General features: G+C 34.4%; 1 protein-coding gene across 1 annotated transcript in view; it reads left to right on the top strand.

Annotated features, from left to right (window-relative positions):
- Positions 1–805: 805 nt before the first annotated feature.
- LOC148953876 (WD and tetratricopeptide repeats protein 1-like) overlaps positions 806–24,220 on the top strand; it is a 32,610-nt gene continuing 9,195 nt past the window's right edge. Inside the window, exons 1-6 of the mRNA XM_089086000.1 lie at positions 806–868; positions 4,469–4,562; positions 12,924–13,180; positions 15,327–15,454; positions 17,105–17,337; positions 21,875–22,070. Of these exons, the coding sequence (XP_088942126.1) occupies positions 12,941–13,180; positions 15,327–15,454; positions 17,105–17,337; positions 21,875–22,070 (797 nt within the window). The 5' untranslated portion in view covers positions 806–868; positions 4,469–4,562; positions 12,924–12,940. The remainder of the gene's footprint in view (positions 869–4,468; positions 4,563–12,923; positions 13,181–15,326; positions 15,455–17,104; positions 17,338–21,874; positions 22,071–24,220) is intronic.

Here is a 24,220-nt window from a genome sequence, read left to right as displayed (position 1 = left end):
GGACACAAATAGTAGTGGTGGATTTAGTTTTATACCTCCTCTAGTTGACCTGAAAAATAAAACTAGATAACATTCGCAAAAAAAAAAAATCTATCTACGATCTTAGACAGCTTGGATACACTTACACTCTTTTGATTTTGTTAGATTCTAAACTCTTTACTCTGGGTTAAAAAACAACTTGTTTTTATACTAGAATAGAATAAGTTTTTTTACTATTTTCGACCGTATCTTTTAAATGAAGTTCAAGTTGCTTAATGGGAGGGGGGAGGGGGCTTTTTGATCATAGGGTGACCTGGGGAGCTTGATACCAGTCTAAAAAGTGCTCACCTAATAGTTCTAAGGAGGTGTGTAAAATGCTTACTTTCAACTTCGATATTAAAAATAGCCCGTCTCATCAGGTTTCTGTAAATTTTTCAAGTTAATTTGATGCGATTCTCGCAATCGTAATGTTTGTGTGGTTAACAAGCTTTAAAAACACTTGTTCATGGTCAGTACTTAGTTCCTAAGAACGCTTTGAGCGATCTCTGCGTGATGTAAACATTATTGCATTATTTTATTTTATACGGATTTGCAAGAACTAGACCAATTATTAATACATTTTTTTTTATTTTAAACCGGTTGATTTACGAGAACTGCACGATTATGAATATGTTATTTTATTTTAGACAGATTGATTTACGAGAGCCGCACGTTTGTGATGAAACTAGCTCAAACATTTTTTGTGAATTTGATGGTTCCTTGTTCTTCTGTATCAGAAGTCAAGGCAATTGCTATGAATCCTGTTAGGTCTGAATAACTTACAGTTGAAGGGGATGATCCGTATGCAAGAATTTATGAGAGAAGAAAGATAAAACCGTATACGTATAAGATTAGATATTGGGTATTTTTGGGTCTTGGTCTTATTAGAGCGTAATTTGGTTTAAAAAAATAAAGCCTGGATATAAATTACATATCGAAATAGTGGGGGTATTAGATTACATTCTTACGTCTAAAGCGGTGTTTGAATTATCACCTTTGTAAGAACAAAAAGGAGTTATGCGGTTTTATTTGATTATTTCTTTACACTGTGGGTGTTCATTTTGCATTAAATTAAAAAAATTTGAAGAAAAATAAAATATATCCAGCCAGTGAAGAAAATGAGGATAAATATGCGGATATTTTGATCAAGACAACCACGCGACCGTCCACAGTGTTTAAAAGTAAATAAAGAGTAAAAAATATAGAAATAAAAGTCCTAAGGACAAAAAAAACGAACCTAAAGAAAAAAACACCAAATTAATATGTTTTAATCTTTAATTTTTTTACGCTTATTCTTGTGACCAAACTTAATCAAAATTTAAGCTAGAATCAAAATAAAAATTACGTCCGAAGTTAGAGTTTTAAACGAACTCGAATTCTTAAAAAAATCTTGACATTTTCTTCATTTAGGAACTAACTGTAAAAGATTTTGTATTTTACAAATTCGTATTGTATTTTTATACTTGTCCTGAAGTTTTGAGTGCTATGTTAATTTTTTTGTTGTTGAATATTTAAATTTCGCAGCTAATTACGTTTCCTCAAATTTTTAAATTTATTAATCAACAATAATTATCTCAAAAGCTAACCGAAAATTGTCATTAACAATTGAAATAGCGGAAAACAGGCCTATAGTTCTATAAAAGTATATACTGTCTATTCAAGAGTAAGCTTAAATACACCGTTGTTGGTTTTGGCTTGAATATACAAAATACAAAATTGTCATTCATGCTTCACCTACCATTGAGCGTGGTTGTGACTTGCCGCCAGACCGGGGACATCTTTGGCTTCACCAATTGACAAGTCAAGGACAAAAACAACATTTAATGAATGTAAGTTAAAACTCTTCTGAAAAATTCTAAGTTAAAATTCTTCTGAAAAAGTTGGATAATTGTGGTATTAGAGGAAATGCTCTGGAAATTATTTCATCATATTTGAGTCACCGATCTATGTATATGCAACTGAATGATGTAAAATCAAGTGAATACCATGTTCGTTGCGGTGTTCTTTTTTTCTCTTCTTATCTTTCTTCTTTTCTTTGCTGTGTTCTTTGCGGCCCTCTTTTCCTCTCAGTATGTATTAATGACATCCATCAAGCAATCAGTGATTTGACAATGATTGTTGGAATTGGAGACGAAACGAATAAACCTGGGAAATCTCCTGTACTATTTGTTGATGATATGAATTTTTATGCTATGGAGCACACCGAAGCTCACCTTTTAGGGACACTGAGTAACGATATGGGAAAATTGGAGAAATAGCTAAGGCTAATCAAGCTGAAAGTAAATCACAGCAAATCAGGTTTCGTTGTCTGAGGCAGATCGCCTTCATATTACCCCTTTTTGCAAGAGCTTACAGTAGGAGACTCGACAATAAGACGTTAGAAATAAGTGAAGTACTTTTTTTTTTTTTTTTTTTTTTTTTTTTTTTTCAATATTCACGGCCCCAGGTACTTCAAAGTATCTGATATGCCGCTATTCATTTACCTAGTTCAATGGCCTCGAGGTTTTAAATGTCTATTGAACCTTCTTTTGAAGATGTCAACAGAGGGATTTGCAGGGATAATATCCCCTGGAAGATCGTTCCAGATAGAAGTGCAACGCTGGATGAAGCTGTTCCTCAATCACTCGGTTTTCGGCGTATCCTCCTTTAGATAATTGGACCGAGCTGTGTGCCTTCGTGTCTGTCTTGTCGGCTGGACAAAAGGGGGCACAATTCGAGAGAGCTCGTCTGAAGGAGGCGAATTCATGTACTTGTAGAAAACAGCCATCGACGCTACATCAAACCTTTCATTTAGAGGCTGGAGCGATTCATGTTCAGAGGTGCAGCCCGCCCTATTCGCCCTATTCTGGATCTTCTGAAGTGGTGCCCACAGCGTTTTCGGAGCATCAGCATATAGCGGGCATCCATATTCAGCTATGGGTCTGATGCAAGACTTGTAGAGTGGGATGATAGAGGTTAATGGAAGAAGGTTTTTGCAGCGAAGAGTAACTCCCAGCTTTCTTGCGCAGGAGGTTCTCACCCGATCAAGGTGGTTGTTCCAAGAGAGATCGGGGGAGAAATGAATCCCCTGTAGACGAAGCTCGTCGACTCTCTTTATAGCTTCATTTTTGAAGATGAAACTGGGGTGTTCACGTGGCACCTTTGATCGGGTAATTAGAAGCTCCTTTGTTTTCGATGCATTGAAGTTGATCATCCATGCATCAGACCACTTTTCAATTTTCAAAAGATCCATCTGTAGGAAAAGGAAGGCTTGTGTTGGGTCTTTGTGTTTAGGGACGGCTGAGTGTGTCGTGGTATCGTCGGCAAAGTGATGCAGAGGGTTTGCGAGGTTGTCTCTAATGTCGTTTGTGTAAATAAGGAAAAGTGTAGGTCCCAAGACTCTGCCCTGGGGTACCCCTACTTTCACTGGATATTAGCAGGAAATAAACCCGTCAAGAACAACCCGCAGCGAACGATCGGAAAGAAAGCTCTCAATCACTGTCAACAGACATCCACGAACACCATACACATTGAGTTTCTTTAGCAGGCCACGGTGCCATACTCTGTCAAAAGCTTTCGCAATGTCGAAGGATAATAGCCTGATGTCGTATTCCATTGCCGGAAGTTCTATCCACTCCTGATACTGGGCCACTAGGCTGTCTAATGTTGAGCGTTTCCGGCGGAATCCATATTGGCGATCGCCTAGAAGGTCATTTGATGAAGTAGTTGATGAAACATGAAGTTTTTCAGAGCATGTACAGTGTATATCGTCGAAAGAAGCAAGGAATATAGGCATGATATGATCGTATAATAAGGAAGCTAAAGCATCGGTTTCCCCAGAAAGTCATGCGTCTTTTATATTTCTCATTAGTCCATCCTTATTTACTATACTGTTGCTCTGTTTGGTCTGGAACATTTTATATTCACCTGAAACCTTTATATGCTCTTCGCAATTCAGCTGGGTGTGTTATTTATGGAATTGATAGACTCATCTCAGTAAGAATATTTATCGAGAATCCATATTAGTATAGAAGGACGATTAGAGTGTTTGCGAAGTCTGCTTTTTCTGCTCGTCATATTTTTCCGGTGCTGCGGTCTCAGACGCCATCTTTTATCAGGAATATTTTTGAAAGGTCTGGCTTCTGTGAGCAGTTGAGACATCTGTGCCTACATGCTTTTTTTTTTCTCAAATAGTTCTATATGTGTTATATATTTTTTGATTTGTTGTGAAATGGGAACCTGAATGCACTGATGTAAATTAATGCCTTTTTTGAGTGGCAGCACAAGCCCAGCTTACTGAGCTTCATGTTTTCTTTTGTTGATTTTTTGTGAATAAATTATCTCTCCATTAAAAAAAAACAATGAAAAGGTAGATAACCAAACTGTATTAACTGCCTCCTCATTAAGCCTCGTAATTGTTTAAATACAATTCATATAATAAATTAGTTTAACTTTGAATAACCCTTTTCAGGTAATCAATCCATTTTTGAATTCACTTTATGATAGAAATTCACCTGAAAATAAGGATTTACTACCTGATGGCTGTGTTAATTACTTTATTCCTGGTAGGTAAAGTATGTCTTACCTTTTACCTTTTTCAGCGTCTTGGAAGTTAATTACCTTAGTGCTAAGTCTTCTTAGTACTAAGTTTTTAAACTAAATGTATAAGAAAAAAAATACACAGTTTAGAAGTGTCGATGCTGTCAAAATGGAAGCGAGAGCTATAAAAGTTAATTCTATTAGTTTACTTAGCGAATTTCAAGGCCAGAGTAATTAGATCACAAGCAACCACGGAAGAGCATAAGGGGAGAACGTAAAGTTGCTTTGGTCTTCATATCAGTTTTTGGAGGAAAAGAGTAAACAAGAATGAAAAATTCTTTCAAAAGATCTTTGTCTATAGATTGTTTGATGATCTCATTGAAAATGCCTTTTTGGTATTTTTAGTAATAAAAATGAACAAGTTTCCTCTCTCCCGTAAAAGATAATAAAAATAACCATCTTATTGTTTGTTTTCTTGTAGCCCTAGACAGTGGGATTGAACCAGATTTTCTGTACAGCCTAGAATTTGGTATATTATTTGCTTTAGTCAAACGAGAACCTAAGATTAAGCTTTCTTCTGGAAAACATGTTCCAGTTCTTCTGCACGCATCTTTCTGACCCGTTCGACATGTCTTGTTTAAGAGCCACACTCCGCAATCGTCGTTACCGTGGCTGCCAATATTCCAATCTTAGTTTGCAGACATACATTCTAATTCTCAATCAATCAATGTTATTTCAAATTACAAAACAAGATAAATTCATCCTCATGCCCTTTGAGGCCCTATGATCTGGTAGGCTCTACAGCCTGGAATGCAGCAAGTGCAACTACAAACACTTTAAAGATACTTAATAGTAAAATCACAAAAAGAAGTGCAAGAGATAGAAATAAAATTCTGTATATTCAGTAGCATAAAGGAAGAAACAAAGAAAAATTTAGTAATCAAATCCCACATATTATAGCACTATTTGGTCTTAGAGTATTAGTTTTAAGATCTAATAAGTTTTCTTAATTAATTTCCATCCAAGTCATTCTTCATTTATATTCATAATTTGTAATCTATGTACCTCCTCTAGATTTCCTGCCCTTCCCTCCAAGACTTTGAAAAATACCTTTTTAAGGGCATTTTTGTTGTAAAATGTAAAAAAAGACAGATTGCCCCCCCTAGATTTTGAAATGTACATCCCCCCTCCACACACACACACCTAAACTATCATTATTTGGACGTCACTGGCAGGGGCTCACACGAATAACAGTTCACAGAAAAAAATGCTCAAAAAAAGAATAACAATTACTCAGAAACACAATTCTTATCAAATATTAAACTATTCGTCTTTCACATATGATATTTGTTATTTGAAGTCATAATTATTTGAAGTTGATTAACTGGAGGATCAAAAAAGTAATAGAAAAATATTGTTTTTGATAAAAAGTTAATTCCTCTGGAAAAACTTTTTTAAATTGCAACATTTTAGCGCCATACTTGACATATGATATTGCAGTGGCTTCCAATATCCTTTTTTTTTCTTCTGTTAGGCAAAATAGGCTTTGCACTCGGGACTACTTATCTTAATCTCTGCTCACAGACTAATAATCCTGTATTTTAAGCGGCAAAAAAGCACCCTTTACTTTGGCTTTTCCACGTTGCCTTCTTCAGTGCACTGACAATCCTTCCTGCTAATCCTACCGATGTTTTTAATAAAGTTGCCCTTATACAGCTTTCTAGGGGTTTGTTAGGGTTGAAACTAAAGGTCTTTCAAAGAAAGGTAAGTAACTATGTTAATACTGTCCCCGAAATAAGTAGAAATACAGGCCTATAATAAGCCAAGCTGAAAATGAGAAGAAATTACTATTAATAGATAAATGAAACAGAAGATAACAAAAATTCAAAGGAATTCAATTCAAACTAAAAAATAAACAGACATTATATTGGAGGAATTAATGAAGCCTCAAAGAAACATGGTTAATCATGTCAACCTTAAGCACTAATTACCACAAATAAGAGTGGAACTGTCTCTCCTTCAAACTGCCGGATGCTAGAATGCTAGTTGTATTCTACTAAAAATAAAATATATTCTATACTGTTCCTTTTTCTATTATTAATGAACTTCTTCATTGACTTTGTTTTTTCATAGACTTTGAGGCGGAAATTTTTCAGTCCTTTTGGTCCCAGTCACTCAGGGTATATTTCCTGTATTTTTCAAGCCAATCGGACAATCAATAATATTTTGTTCATTTCAGCCTTTTGGAAAAAAAAAGGTGTTTTGCGTTGAAGTCCCGTGGGCCAAGTATACATGCTCTGTAAGTTTGGGGCTGATCGGACAGATAAAATATATTTCCTAAATTTACAATCTTTTGGCTAAAATCATTTGTTGTTTGAGGTTGCCTTGGGCTGGGGCACATGTAGGTCGACTTGTTAGATATTAAGTTGGTCCGAAAGACTGGAATAATTTTTGGTCTGGGTTGACAGGCCTAGAATGAGTTTCACAATCATCGAAAATTGTTTAGTTTACTGAATCCATCAAAACTCCGCAGCTTGGACTAAGCTCGTTTTGCACCACATTAGAACTACTCAGAGTCAGCCCATGGTTGAACCTTTTCCCTGTTTTTGCTCTGAGATGGAATATCTTCGCATGATTCAAGTTTAAACACGATTCAGCACGCCTTCCTCTCTGCTATGAAGCTGGGGGTTGAGGGGAGAAGGAGGGTATTGGAATGGTTAAAAGGCTGATTGCCTAGGTTATGTAGCCTAGCCTAGGTTATGTATGTTTAGATACCTTGCAGGATTCTGGTTTCAAGAAAGTGCAATGTGACCGTATTTTTGTATGCATTTATGCTATTCTGCGTATCTTATATGCATTTTTACGAGTCGGGGGACGGGTCAAATCCAGTATTCCCCCCTGGATCAGTCTTGACAGTCAGTGTGGTCTCAGAGCATCTGCAATCCTGATAGGGTTCCAGCAGGAGGGTTGTGGATTCGAGAGTTTAAAAAGCCAATGCAATGCATACCAGTTGTTGGAGGCTATTCTTTTTTAAGATTAGAAATAACCCAGTTAATTGTAATTGGGCTAATCATGCAAATAGTTAGGTAGGTGGGTACCGGTTTATTCATAAATCTGTTTCGTAGCACTTGCTAAATTACACAGATTTTTACAAAATAAAAAAAAAAAAAGGTAAAAATATTAACTCTTGTTATATATTTTGGTAAAAAAACGGCGCGAAAGAATCTTTAGGTCTTCGAGTGCGACTCATTGGTGGTAACAGTTTATGTTGGGCCCGTGTCTTCATATTGATGGGGGCAACAGGGGGTATTATGAATCTATGGTGTCTGTTGTTTAATAGGAATAAACCAAAATTCATTATCAATGTATCTCTTCTTTCGGACAACGATGGTAGGTCAATTGTTCTAAGTCCTTCCTCATAGTTGATTTAGTCCCTGTCAAGAATCACTTCAACATTTCTATCAGGCCATGGGAGAAACAAGGGGTAACACTTGAATTTGTAGCTTCATAATTAAGTAAAACTGAAAGGTCATCGACAAATTTATATCTTTGGTCATAGTTCCTCAGCACAAAATTTATCACAGCCACAAATTTGAACCCGGCTAATCTGGTGCCTTGAGGGGTACCACACGTAATTTTACGAGAAGGGGACAGAGTAACACCCTCAAATTGAGGAAACACACATTGTGTTCTATTAGACAGGAATTCAGCGATTAACTGAACTGTTAGTCTGTCCCCCCCCTCCATTAGTTTTAGGTTCATTAGAGCAATAGGGTGGGAGTTTAGGTCGAAAGCCTTGTGCAAATCCACCATGGCAAGATTAACGATGGTATCTTTTTGGTCAAACCATTTTACTATAGTATCATGCAGGTGTACTAGATAAATTGTGGTATTGTAGCATCTGAGACCCCCGTACTGATATTTATCAATATTTGTGGAAATTTCATTGAGTGTTGCTTAATCAATAAATGCTTCCAACACTTTTGCGAAGGCAGGGGTGAGAGATATAAGCCTCAGTTCTTCTGGAGATTTAGGATGTTTAGTTTTGGGTATAACTCTCACATATGTAGTTTTCCAAAGAGAAGGATATACTCCTTCAGCAAAACAAGAATTTAGGATGGGACAGAATGGTCTAGCGAGAAAAATGGCATATTCACGAATTAAATTTACAGGTAGTTCACTGGGGTAGTTGGAAGAGTTGGGTTTGAGTTTAAGCAGTTCTTAGAAGACTGAAATATTCTTCAAGGGTTTGGGTCTGGCATGGTGGGCAGTGTTCAAGAATTCTAGCAAGTTCACTTTTGGATAGGGCAGGGTGGGTTTTACAAATTGAGATGAAAAACATATTAACATCCTCAGCTGAGAGCTTACTTCCGTCGTCTTTGTAAATAAGAAGATCGTTACGTTGAATCTTCCCAGCTATCATTTTTACAGATTTGTGCCACTGCATGGGGTTAGTAGAAAAAAGAGGTTGAATCCGGTTTTTGACAAAGCTTTACGGTTTTCTTTCACTATTCTATTCCTCAGCTTTTTAGCAGCTAGACTTTCTCTATCAGAAGCTTGTGATCGTTTGCAGCTAAGCTGTGTTAATGATGAGCTTATCCAGGGCTTGTCACTTTCACACTTTAAACATTTTTTACAGAGAATCGGTCAAGGTCCTCTTTATATAGGAGGTTATTGAATATATCAACTTTCTTGTGAATGTTACTTTCAGCATACATTTCATCAAATGGTTCTTCAGTCAGCCATATACCATATGAGCGTATACTGGAATCTAATAAAGGACGATAGGTAATTTTTTGGCGCTTTGGCTTAGGCATTGCATGCTTGGCTTTCCATACAATAATCAAATGGTCTGCCTTGCCCAAGGGATTAAGGGTTTTTGGATCAATATAATAACTATCAAAGTTTGTGAAAATTTTAGGGTACTGCCCGAAATATGGGTAGTAGTTTTCACCACTTGTTTTAGGCAAAATGATGAGCTAAGCCGTGATTTACTGGTCTGGTTAAAATCACCAATAATACAAATGCCAGGGGTAGAATATTTGGACCTTATCCAATCAACAGAATGTTGATCCAATCAACCTGAACACTAATTAAAAATTAGACAAGAGGTCAACCGGGGAAGTTTTAAGGGTTTGCAGTAAAGCCATATCACTTCAAAGTCATTGTTTTTTAGTTCAAAATTTGAAAGCACAGACACAGGAACATCCTTACGCCAAAAAATACCAAAACCACCACCTGTTCCATTTATTCCACGATCATGACGGGTCACAAACTCAGATGATTAGCCAGAAAGCGAAACACGGTCTTGGCAGACATTCCCGGTTTCAGTTATGAATGCAACACCGATATTATTATCTCGCATGTGACTGTCCAGAATATCAATTTTGTTCTCAAGCGACTGGGTAGTGCAAAGTATGATGTTAAGAAACTGTGGAAAAATCTTGGTAGCTAGCTTCAGAGTAGGAGGGGTGGGGTTTGGGTCACTTTGGTTAGGAAAGCAGGATGGATCAGGTTGTAATCTTATATCTTTTTGTAGGTTAATTCTTATGAGAGAGGTTAATTCTTATAAAATATATGGTTGATTCATCTTCCAAAGCATGTGGAGTTACTGTGTGACATCTTTGGTGAGTAATTCCAGGTAGTTTTGTTGGTTTTGATGTCTATCTTTGCGCAGGATTTTCCAAAAGGGCGTTTTTGGGGGACACTTGGTATCAAGGGGAACCATGGATTAGTTTTATCTCGGATGAGATTATTCTGAAAATTTTCAACACTAAGGGAAGCATCGGGAACTGTTGGTGTCCCGGGGGCTGCTGGTTGTCTGGGGCCTGTTGGTGGCCTGGGGCCTACAAAAGGGATGGGAAGTTGTTGCTCTTTTGCCATTCTTAGTATCTCTGCCCCTTGTTTATATTTGGGACAGTTTCCTTTATCTATGGACTGGTGTTTGCCCTTACAATTAGTACATATAGGGTCAAATCGATAGTTTGACTCATTATGGTCCTTGTCAAATCTTACAAATGTTGGAATCCGCTCTGCGGTATTTATCTGTGTGCCCAAGCCTTAGACATTTATTATGCTGTAATGGCTTTTCTTGGTATGGCTTGAAAGATTTTTGTTGGCCAAAGAGGAGCACTTTTTCAATATTAAATTGTCCTTGAAGCTCAAACAACACTGTTTTAAAGTTTGAGGTTTCAGTGGTATCGCGACCAAGGATATGGCCACTAGAGACTGGAATACGTTCACCTTTTTCGTTCATCAATGCTTCCATCAGGTCTGAGTTTAGAAACGATTTAGGGACATTGTAGAGCACTATCTTTGTTTGTATCGGGTTTGTGGACTACAGACGGGCTGTGACAACAATATTTTCAACGTTTTTCAGCTCTATTACCTTTTTCACTGATGTGGAATCGTTCGAAAGGATATCTAGGGATCCTGATCTATTCATGTTCTGATTAAAGTTGCAACCAATGGTCTTGAAGAGGGAAACTCGCAACTTTGGTAGATCACAGTTGTTAAACAAGCGATTATCAGTTTGGAAAACTTGTTGAATAATTACCGGGAAATCGGCTGGATTTCTTAAAGAGTTGTTTGTGGTATCGGTTTGATGTATTGTTGCTGAATCTGGTGGACTTTTTGTTCTCTGTCTTCAACGCTTGGCCGAGTTTACTATCTTAAAGCCTTCTTCGTCTTTTTCAGTATTAGTTGTTGAGGGTGATGGGCATTGGGTGGTATCCATGTTTAGGGTATGAATACCCTTCAGAGAGGTCGCTGGTACAGACATAGTTGTAGGGAGGGGGGTTCTAGCATGGGCTTTTGAAGATGGTTGAAAGGGTACTCATATCTCTATCAGGAGGTTGTTTTGGAGGCTCCTTTTTTTCCAAAAATTTGAACTATTCAAAATCACAAATTCGAACACTAATTTGAATTTGTTCCTCAATAAATTCAAACTAATCAACAGCAACGAGAAAAGTACCAGTAATGTGGTTAAATATTCACTATGTTCACAAAGTTGAATAGGTTAATGGGTCAACTTAAGTCAAAATATCCTCAAGTCTTATCAAAAACATGAATTATTCATGTATTGTTCATAGGTTAGGTTGCGAAATTGCTGGTATCCAGATTATAAATAATTCACAGAAAAAGTGTCTCCTCTGAACTCACAATCAAGACTATAAAAAGTAAATATTCGACTTTTTCCCCGTTGAGCCATAAAAACTCCGAATTTAAGTGAACAGTTTATTAGGACATATCTATAAAAACGAAAAAGTTTTTCTTTTATTAAATTGGTGTGATGGTTAAACCCAAAATGTTAGAAAGGGAAAGTTTACGTGGCATCGTACGGCCAAGTAAGAGAAATACTGAACTATTGTTCATTTTGTGGAGTTCTTGGCCAAGTCAAATATTTCGACTGTTCCACCATTTTTTTTCATGAGTGTCTGTAGAAGGACATTTTTGACAAAACTTATTGTAATTCAAAAAATAATAGACATAATTAAGTCATTTTAGTATTATTGTTGTCTTGAGTAATGCCCATTCCAGAATATATGATTATATTAAGTTAAATTTATATGTATTTTTGACCCCCTAAAAATATTGAGCCAGCCATTGTGAATCCCTTTCTTTATTTTTAGGCCTATGATTTATTCTGAACTTGGAAATCTATGTGTTAGGTGAAATAAATTTTCCAGATCTCTTTCTACATTGTATTCAAGCTGTTCTACGAATGTAAACGTCAAGAAACTCTCTTAGGTTATGTTAACGGTCTTATGAAAAAAAGGTTTATTATTGCTAGCAAATATAATTATGATAATATTTATGCAAGTTTTATGCAACATTTATATTATATAATATAGTATCATATTAATTATATAATTGTATAATGTTATGTAATGTATTACGTAATTTTACATTAATGTAATATCTATGTTTCATAATATTTATAATAAATCATCATAGCGTAAAGTAGCCTGAGGTCAACACAGCAGTACACTTATGTTAACCTCAAGGGTCGTCACTCCTCGAGTGCCTTAATACAAATAGGATTGAACCTTAGTTCACAGTGTTTTTAGTCGTGTTTTCTTATACTGTGCTGCCTCAGGAATGATTAATTCAATAAATGGATTTATTAAAAATCCGCTTAACAACGACGTAAAGAAAAAGCTGAGGTCGTGAACCAAAAATAGACTAGAAATAACTTTTAAAAAATCAAGTTAGACCGTTTTAGTTGAGAGAAGGCACAAATTATCACTTAAACGTCGGGGAGCAATGCTAACGGCATGTTGAAGGACGTAATTTGATGTTTCTTTACTGACCACTTCTCCAGATCAAAGATGGGCAATACCAGGTAATTGCTATTTTTTCAAAACAATGAAAACACTAATTTTCAGGTCATTTGTCGTTTGAAATGCCTGAATGCCCGTATTTACGTCATTACAGCAGTATAGCTACCACTCACGTCGCTTTTGATCCGAGAGGACAAAAACTACTTGTGAATCTTGGGAATGAACACATCTATCTGTTTAATATTTTTGAAAAACGACAACCTACAGATATTTGTATTTCTATGGACAAGTTATCGAGAGCTTATCAGAGTGGAATTGGAATTACAGAAATACCACCAGCTGTTAAATTCATAAAGGAGCAAGTTAGTTCTTATTTTGTTAATGTTTTTTAGTGTTTTCCGATTAAAAATACTGAAAAAAGAAGAACCACAAAGAAATAAACGGGAGATGCTCGATGATTTTTTTGACCGAATACCTCTCGTTTATCTCTCTGGATAAGTTACAGTCGCCGAGAGCTGGCATTAAAAGTAAAGAAATATCATCGGTTGTTAAGATTATGAAGGAATCGGTTAGTTTTTATTTTTAAATGATACTGAGATTAGCTTATGGATGAAAGTACTGAAAACGAAAAAAAAGGGGAAAAAATGAAAAAAAAATATGCAATTCCATTTAGTTTTATTTTAAGACAATTGGTGATGACAAAAAAAAAATGAATATGATAATTTTGGCAAGGACAATTTTTACAACGAGAATAACAATTGAAATGACAACAAACGAGTTACAATTTTTGGGAAATATTAAGAAATTTTGGGAAATGCGCATTTAGTTAAGACGGAGGGGTTGTGCACTGCGTTCCGCAAGTATACGTAATTGTGTGCCTCCAAAGATCTGTCTCCTTGAATTATTTTTATCTTAATAATCTTGCTTAGATATTAGATTTTCTTAATATTATATTTATGTATACATGCGTAATTATGCAAAACCGATTATTTATAATCACAGTTTCATAATTCAGCCATCAAAGGGTTAATAATCTTGCTTAGATATTAGATTTTCTAAATATTATAGTTACATATACATGAGTAATTATGCAGTGTATTTTGATAATTTGAGGTTCCAATATTTGGGAAAAGGGAAGGACTTGGAGGTTTTGAACTCAGAATGCAAGAATAGGTTCATAAGCTATTACTAAGTTGCTTAAATTTAGCAAAAATGAGGATGATGTGGTGATATAAGGTAACAAGAAGAGCCACCGAGAGGAATGCTCACGGGGGTTTTAGTTCCGTCACTATTGACGTTTTCTATTTTTATATATTTTTTTCTTTCTTTTTTTGTGAACAGATTTTTAATTTACAATGCTGTTCAGCAAATAAAATGTTTTTATTTTATTAACAATTATGGATCAATAATACTTTTTGCAAGAACATGAATGTTTGCTATTGTTGGAAATAAGACAAAGTTTCCAAACATTTTTTGGTAATATTCTGGGAAAAAAATTGCCAAATGTTTTAGCAAAAAATTGTACATTTTTTTTTACTATTTGACTCGTGTTTACTCTGAAAATTTTTACTGTTTAATAATAGTTCCAGTTTTATATAAATAAATTTATCGAGGTGGGTAGTGGGGTTTATAATAACAAAAAATGTACCACCTCGTGTCGTTCTTTAGCAAGAGATCAAGCTAAAAGTAAATATTATTTATTAGTTTTATGGTAAAATAACTGTTTTGTTTCTCTTAATATTGTAAGAATGAAAGAAATTGTTTCCCAATGATATTCTGCTTGAAATTCCTCGCTAAATTGGACCAGCAATCAAGAGAAACAACTGTTTTGATTGTTTGGTCGTTTTAATCCACAGAGTTTATCGACAAAGCCTTTGTTGGTTGTTAGATCGCCGTTGTCTATCAGCGATATCTCACCAATGCAGGTTGATGATTAATAATGTTGATCCACAACGTCGCCAGAAAATATCTCTAGGATGTACAAGCATAGGCGGATATACGGGGAGGGGGGGAATGTGTACTTGCCCCGGGGGCCGGAATTTAGGGGCCCAGCATTTCAAATAATCTAACGGCTGTATTTATTTTATAATATTTGAAATTTTACTTTTATTAAAATAAAGTATAGGGTGCTGTTGGCAGTAAGTATGAGCAGATTTAATCCGAAATTTTAATTTTCCCATATAATTTTGTTAATAAATGAAAATTTTGTTAATAAATGAACATCTTGTTAAAATTTGTCCAGAAAATTTTCGGGAAATGGGGAGGGGGGAGGGGCTAATCAAGATTTTGCCATGTGTGCAAGAGAGGCCAAAACGGCCAATGTGTACAAGTAATTTGCTCTACAAAATAATAAACTACTGTCAAGAGTCAATGATAACTTATTGAATTAAAACTTATTTTAACAATTTTAACTTACTGGAAACAAGGAACATTTTTAACTCAGAGAATTTGATAAGTTTAGTTTGTTTCTAATGAGAAGCTAAATTAGCAAATATATCTTGCTTATAGGCAGATACAGCATTTCAGAATGGAAAATACGATTTGGCTATCGATTTATACAATGTCGCCATAACCAAGTATCCCTATTCTGCCATGCTTCATTCAGATAAAGCCGAGATTTTGATGAAGAGAAAATGGTATTTGAACTGTTTATTTCCTCTTTTCTGCCATCGCTTATTCTTTTCATTTTTATTCTTTTCTTATTAACTGTTCTCTTTATTGGCTTTTAAAATTTGATGTCAGACATACAGTACATGCATACATCGTTCAAACAGTTAAGAGGGTCTGCCCCCTCAGCTCTCAATAGTCATTGTTGCTTTGCTTTAACTAAAACTAAATAAAAATTATTAATCGTTGAAATGTTTGATGCATTAGAGGGCCTTTTTTATGTTGTATTTTATTTGTGTGATACCAAAAGATTTATCAAAAGAATTGACTTATTATGCTGATTCCAAACATACAAGTTTCATTACGTTTAGTCTTACACATCAAAGGCCACGAGCCGGAGAAAAATAGCCTGATTTTCAAGAAAAGGGGGGACCCCTTAAAAGTCTTAGAATCTTAATGAAAATCACACCATCAGAATCAGCGTATCAGAGAACTCTACTGTTCCTTGCAGGTTCTTCTTATTTAATTATAATAATACAGGCTAATGTTATTTTGGGGTTTGACTTAAGCATTCTTTTTAATTTTTTTTCGGTTTTTAGGTTTTATCTCTTCACTCCTTATAATTTCTGCTCGTTGCAAGTTTGACTTGTTGTACAAATTTGTCTCCTCGTTTTAAGTTTAATATCACTCTTTGCTTTTCTTTGAAAAATGTTTTGGAATTTTCATAAAATATCTAAAAGTGGATATCTAAAAGTGGATGCAATCCTTAAGCTTCCGTCTTAAATCTGCTGACAATAGAATTATTAAAATTCTAAATCGATTTGGTCGTCTTATTATTATGAAAAAATACGTTTTGAGAGCTTTTTAATGAATGTAATTAATTCAGTTATAAATTAAATTTGATAAATTTGATGAGCGCCAAATTCTCACACTAGAAAAAATAATATAATTACAATTATAATTGATGTCAATTGTCATAATTAATGACCATAAACATTTTATCAATATATTATGTAACTTATGTTATTAATGGTAATTATCGTACGAATTTTTTAAAATATAAGTGCAAAAGTAAGGGAGGAGAATAAAGGCGCTAAAGAAACGAAAGAAGGGATTTTGGCAGTCTTAACTCCTTGTCCCTGCTGTTACAAAATCCTATTAGTGTAATCCCCTTCCTCTCAGTAAAATTCTGTCTGATGTCACAGCAAAATAACACATAATATGCACACGCATAATAATGATAACACTGATAACGCAACCAATATTAACAATTCACAACCTTGCTAACCATAAATTTATGAAAAAAAAGCCATGCCCACTCCGACAAATTTACCCAACCTTTTAAAACAATCAAAATTTATACTTTTTGAAATTTTCACAAGTTAATCAACCCCTCTAAAAATGTGTTGAAGAACGTATTTTTTGTTCAATATATATTATTCAATTTAAAATTGTAATAGTATATTTCAGTGGTATGTATATCAACACATATCAAACTATATATTGTTTCTCTTTTTATTTTTATTTTGAAGCTTGGACTTAAGTTTCAGCTCAAGATGGGTACCTCCACATCTTTCTCTATAAAACTTTCTATATAAAACTATATCGTTGTATTATTTTTTTTTTTGTAATTTTTGAGTTTAATTTCAGGTCATTGATTAGTTTCTAATTTTATTCAGGCTGGGTGATGTATATGATGCTTCGAGGACTTGTTTATCAGCAATTGAGCTGGATCCAGATTGCATGAAAGCCTATGATTGTTTGGCCCGTTGTCTTTTGGATTTGAAGAGACTGAAAGAGGCCGAAAAAGTTGTAATGATTATTGAGGAGAAATTTTCAGACGAAGTAAGACAAGACTGGATCGGAGATCTTAAAGATGATTTAGAGGAATGCTTGAAACCTTTGTTACATGGTAAGATACGGACGAGATCGAAATTCACGTGTCTCGTTTAGGTTTTCTTGTGCTTCATTGTATGCCTTCGTCACCAAAACAGAAGAAAATTATAACAAACGTAATGACAAATTTATATTGAAAGTAAACCCGTTCTATATATGTTTCTATACGTATGAGCGTATAAAGACCGTATCCAGCGGGAGGGTTAGATGGTTTGACCCCCCCTCCCTCACCCACCGATGTCTTTATCAACTGTTATGTAATCCTGACAAATCTTTCGGAATATTACCAGAATCCAAGTAAACTAGCACCACTTGGTGGAAGTTATCATTATATGTTACAGTGGAACCCCTTGGAAAAAGTGAAAATTAAATATTCAGTAACCGAAGTTACTTCAAGGCCGATCACTGACCATGGTCTGCTGCAATTCGGTGACTGGATGACGGGAGAAAACTGGATCGTGGTCTCTTCAGCTAAAGAATTCCATAATAAGGTAAATTCAAAATTTCTCGAGTGCTTTCCCGAACGTAAGACTAAATTCTGTTCTAGTGATAAACCATACGCAAATTCAAAAATAAAGCAACTGATAAAACATAAATTGCATCTAATACGAAAAGTTCAAGTGAACCAAGCAAAACAGTTGGCAAACCAAATAAAATAGAAAATTAAAAAGGTACAAGCAAATTACTATGAAAATGAAGTTGACCATCTTTTGGGGTCCAAGCCGTCGCAGTTTTTCAGTAAAGTAAAAAGTCTGACTGGCAAAAGTTCTCAACCAGTTGACTTCAATTGTGCAGTCTTACCCCCCTCTTCCACCTGAGGATCCTCCAGTAAGTTTAACTACTCCTTCAGATGATAATTTAATTGCTGATATTTCATCGGCAATTATAATCCGTAAACTCTCTTCGTTAAAAAGAACTTCTGTTGCCCCTTTTGACATTCCAGTTGCTGTCATTAAAGTATTTGCTAAGAATTATCATTTCCCCTTCAGATAATTTTCAATAATATAACAAAAACAGGATATTTTCCAAAGACATGGAAGAAAGGGTTTATTACCCCCATTCCAAAGAAAGGAGCAGCTAATGATTTCTCCGGTGTCCGGCCGATCACAGTTACGTCAGTTTTTAGCAGAATATATGAAAGCTTTGTTGCCGCATGGCTGAAAAAATATCTTTTGAAAGTAACTGATCGAAAGCAATTTGGTAACATCCCTAAGTGTTCGACAGTTCATTACCTTGTTAATTTAATTGATTTTATTTTAAAGCACCTGGATGAACCTGGAAAATGGATAAATTTAATTGCAATTGATTTCAGAAAAGCATTTGACCTTGTTAATCACAATTGATTTCAGAAAAGCATTTGACCTTGTTGATCACAAAATCCTTTTAGAAAAAATGGCGGAAAAAATATACCCAGCTTTATTATTAAAATCATGAAGAGCTTCTTAACAAATAGAGAGCAAACTGTTAAGTATAAAGACCAATTTTTCACTTCTCTGCCAGTTTTTTGTGGAATTTCACAAGGAACTGTGATCGGGCCGCTGGTCTTCCTCCTCATGATAAATGAAATTGCTTCTGAGCTGGGGGACAGATGGAAATACGTTGACGACTTGTCCTTGACGGAAATCGTATCTAAGGATTCAAAGACCAATGCTGCTGGTTTCATCGACCAAGTTACCTCAGAGGCGGATGAACTAAACATGGTCGTGAATAAAGACAAATGCTCGGTCACAACATTTTCTTTTCTTCAGAATACTCAACCGTCTTTCGAATCTCCTATCGCTTCCGAGCTAATAAGCCATAAAATAAATTTACTAGATGTGGTGATTTCTTCTGACCTCTCATGGCGGGAGAATACAAAGACAATTGTAAAAAAAGCTAACGGCGCAATCCAAATGCTTAAAACACTGAAAAAATTTCGAGTTCCTAAGGACAAGCTGAAGCCAATATTTCACACTTTCATCCACCCCTTAGTTGAATATGCTTGTCCGGTTTGGCACTTTGCCCTTACCCAGGATGAAATTGATAAAATAGAACGAGTTCAGAAGAGATCACTGCAAATCATTTATGGCGGATCCCCTCTACCTTACTCCTTTTATCTCAAGGAATTTAAACTTGAATCCCTTTCTTCTCGCCGAGAAAAAATATGCCAAAGATTTGGCTCCTCCCTCCTTCAACATCCCATCTACCGATCATTCCACCCCCCACCTTTTGTCCCTATAAGATCTCGTCCCAGGGAAGTGGCTCAGAAGGTTCCGAAACTAACCCCAGTCCACTGTAACACCATGCGCTACAGTTAAAGCTTTGTGCCAAGCTTTGTGAAATATTAGAGTGATCTCTAGTGTTTTTATTGTTTTGTTTATTTTATCCTGACGAAGTTTTATCAGATAATTTTATTCTCAATCTCAAGTGTTTTTATCCTTTAGTTTATTTATTCTGACGAAGTTTTATCAGACAGCTTTATTTTGTTAATTATGACTAAGAGACATCATATTTGGGCTTTGCCCACGAGAGCTGTCTTGTTTTTGAAATAAATGAATTTGAATGAATCTTAAAAACGGAGCAAAAATGCATATGAATAAATTTTCGATTTTTTTTTTTTTGTTCCGTTCCCCCTCCTTCCATACAGCCGTTGTACGTACGTATATACACGTACTTATTTTAACTTGGTATGGGATGGGGCTAAAATTGATAAACTCATTAATTCTTTAAGTGAAGCCTCAAAATATGTACTTTTATTTGTACCTTTGTCACATGAATCTGTTAAATTTTGGAAGCCGTTTTTTAAGCACTTTCGAATGTTGAGTTACTTTCAAACTTTATTGGTATGTGGACATCCGATGACAGTGCAATGATGCAGTATCAAAATTCTCCCCTCATGTGTATTCCTCTTTGTATATAAATAAAAAAAAAATTAATCGGTTGATTGGGCATAGCAAAAAATATAAAAAAAACACCATTATAGAATAAGGATTTGAAGGATTAATTAAAAAAAAAAAAAAAAAACAAAAAAAACATATCAACAGCAAATTATTGCTTCCTCCCCTAAAAAGCCAAGCTATTAATTGATAATTAATATTGAGGTGCTAAAAACGCTTGTCTATGGCCGTGATAACTTTGGTTCTAATATTAGATAAGAGAAGACTAAATATTTTTTTAGTCTTAGAGAGGAATAAAAAGTTGATCGTAATAAGCATAAAAAAAAGCTATCAACCCGTTTCAAAATGGATAAAAAAGTGTTTTATTTTTTTCACGAGCCCATGAACTTCAGTGAAGGAAAGGGATGTAAAATGGACCAGGCTTTTAAAAACTTGGATCAATATCATGTAAAGTTAAATAAAAGTTCGTTTAAGTTTACTTGATCTTGAATCACTAAAAATATTGATTTTTTTTACTTTCTCTGTTAAGTTCTCTGTCAGCAAAAAATGTTCGATTTTTATTTTTTATTTTCTCTGTTAAGTTTAACTGAAATTGTTTGATTTTTCTTATTTATTTTCTCTGTTCAGTTCAAATAGTGACTGAAGTGTTCCATCTGCAAAGATTTTGGATTGTTTTTTATAATACTTATTATCCCAGCCTTATAGTTCATTCATCTCTCAGTTAGATGTTAGAAATAATTAGTAAGTTCGTGTTTATCTGAAAAAAGAAAAGTCCACAGACCTGAAAGGGGAGATAAAATGAGTTTGCCTTATGTTTCTCTTTCTTTCAGAAATTTGAAATAAATTGAAATTCTTTAAGCTATTGTAATTGTTTCTATTAAATTGTTTTTTGTCTTTTATTTTATTTATTGTTTCTATAGATTGTTTACAAAAAAAATCTCCATTTCCAAGGTCACTCACACTCAAATTCAGGTTTTACTGAAAGGCATTATAAAGGCTAAAATTTTGTCTCCGCCCATTTCATTTTGTCTCCGCCCATTTCATTCTGGTTTTTACAATCATTTGCTAAAATAAGTGAGTCTATTTACTCCATGATTAAACTAAAACAATAAGTTGAAATCGAATAGTTAAAATTGTATTTAAAATCAAATTAAAATTATTAAAATAAAAAAAAAAGAAATTAAAATTAAAAACAATTTTTTTTTTCAGTCTCCACGAAATTGATGTGGGGCTAAAGAGCTGTCCTTGTCAGTTAGTACTTTCATGTATTATAAGGATAAAAAACTTCTTTGTATCAGACAAATTTTCAGAAGGTTGAGTTTAAAAAGCTCAGAAAAATTTAGAAAGCTCACTATTAAATGAAAATTCTTGATTTATCGAAGGTAAATGTGTGTGTAAATGAAATTTCGTAAGATTAAATAGATTTTCAATTAAGTAAAAAATATTAAAGGTTTGTGTCAAAATTAAAATGTTCAACGGGAAACATTTATAAATTAAACATAAAATGAATTCAAAAACTTTGTCAGACGTTTCCGGGTTAAAATTATGTTAAATTGTAATACATTTTGTTGTTTTCTGTTTTATATTCCATTATTGTATTTATAGTCATACTACAGTTTTATTTCAAATTATAAAAAGTTTATTATCTTTATAATTTCATATTATTTAATCATTTAGGGGCTAATAACGAATGCGTAAGTCTCGATGAGAGAATGAATTGTCACTTCCATCCAATAAGGAATCATGAAGTAATGACCGGAATACTCTCGCCTGCAGAAGTCGTGTGGAGAAAATCCGCCCATGATTACGAAAAAAAATTCTGTGGGCATTCTAATAGAATTACTGGTATAAAAGAGGCTAATTTCTTTGGAGGGTAAGTAAGAATTTCTTTTGACCTGAATTATTATACATTAATTTTATTGTATTATTATTATTTAGCTTTCGGATTTTATTATGCTATTACATTATTATTAGCTTTATCACATTAGTCATTTGTTTATATTACATTTTGTTCCTTTATAAATTATAAATCATTTATATATTTACATCACCTGTTTACAGTTATTATTTTCAACTATGTCTGTGAGGAAAATTTTACATTTACCATTCATGGAAAATTTGGCTGTTATTACCTTCTTTAAAAAAAGCTGGTGAAGTTAAGAATTTACGGAATAGGCTGAACAATATTACCTTATACAAATAACAGTGTCGGTTAGATTAATTTAAGTTATAGCTTATCTGGAAACTATGACGTAATGCTATGTATACCTTGTTTTGTCTCACTGTCGAGAATGGATTTGGAATCTTTAGGAACAAGGTTTCTCTTTATGGGGGGGGGGGGCAACAGACTAAAAATTGGAGGGAAGGAGATGTCCGATTCTCCCAAGATAGTAATTACTGCGGCTTATTTTCTTTTTTACGCCTCTTATTGACAGATTTTTTGCTAGTACGTATATTACGTAGTGTTAGGTGACCAAGCTTCGCTTGGTGAAACGAAAGACAGATGTTTTTTTTTTAACTTTAATTTTATCATATTTTGTTCGGGAAATCTTTTTTGCATTTCTTTACCAACAAATTATTGTGTACTGTCGACAACCATATAAATCTTAATGTGCCTTTTGAAATATTTAGCGCAAACACTCTAGCAAAATTCATTATAACTATTCCAAGTGTTTGTGACTGTCATTCATATAAAAAAGTTAGAAGAATTCGACTGTGGAAAAAACCATCCATTGAAAAAATCGTCAACTGTAAGTTTCGAACTCATGACCTTCAGGTTAAATTTCTGACGTGCTAAGTAGGCTTGTAAACCCTAACAAAGGGGACATAATGATTGAAACACACATGAATGTGACATCATTCAAATAAAAAGCATTTTCCAAAGTTTAAGCTGTAAAGAAAATTTTCCAAAGTCGAAACCTATATGTATGTCATCTTTTCTCACTGGAAAATGTTAGTATGCAAATTTTCAGGAAAAGTAGTACATACGTATATGGTTGCTTGTTTAGTTGCAACTAGATCTTCGTTCTAGGTCTTGTTGCTAGAGTGGCCTAGGATGCCCTAGCTTTTTCAGAATCATATTACTGGAGCTATTCTTTACTATAACATCCTTATCTAGGTTGCAGCGGTCGCTGCAACCATCATTGCTGTAACAATTGCAAAATCGCGTCATTGTGATGCATTTTTGTTTATAATCGCTGCGTAACCGCATGGGGAAAATTTTCCTTACCTTCAATGTATCAGAAACAAAACAAATGTAGACACATACTGTATAATATACTCTTTAGGAACTAATAGTTGGTACACTAACTAGGAAAACCATCTAGCCCCTCATCAGCATAGATGACGACGATTTAGCAGCTGATTGTTATTTTTATGTCTTTAAATTGTTTCAGACTTTTGACTCAAATAATTTCTTTGAATATGTACACTAAAACTGAAGTTGTTAACCCCGTGAAACTATTCAAATCGTATACTCCGTGAAAAATCCAAGATTCTGCAATATAATCTTTTTGAAAGGCACTATGTGCACAAAGGTTGTTAAGAGGGTTTTTCTGGAATATCCCATGAATGACCAAGATTATTAAGTTGGAAATTTCAGGGAATATTGAGGGGGGATGTTGCTTTCAATTAAAAGACACTAGGTGCATCCAAGTTGCCATTTATGCTAGAAATTTAAATGACAGCAACTTTTTTTGTACATTTGTTAGTTCCAGTAGTTACAATGACACAAATTTGTAAAGTTCATAGTAGCAGAAGAAGTTTATTATCTCAATTTTATCTACGATTCAGGTTTAGAGTTTTCAGCTTCAATAACTAAGTGATTTTACTGACTTTTATGTGTGAGCAAATAAATCGTGACCAAAAGTGAAAAAATAGAAAATTTTTCGTAATTGATACCTTATTCCATAAATGGAAATAGAACTTCCATCCTTTCCTTTGTCTCATGAAAAAATAATTGTCTTCATATGAGTGACTATTCAGTTTACTTTCGTTTTAAGCGTTCTTTTATTATGCTGAACA

The sequence above is a fragment of the Artemia sp. Qi Xiang Cuo genome, chromosome 3 (assembly GCF_049724085.1).
Source record: "Artemia sp. Qi Xiang Cuo chromosome 3, ASM4972408v1, whole genome shotgun sequence".
NCBI classification, from domain to species: domain Eukaryota; kingdom Metazoa; phylum Arthropoda; class Branchiopoda; order Anostraca; family Artemiidae; genus Artemia; species Artemia sp. Qi Xiang Cuo.
Note: the sequence above shows the minus strand (reverse complement) of the source record. Positions and strands in the feature narration are given on the sequence as shown.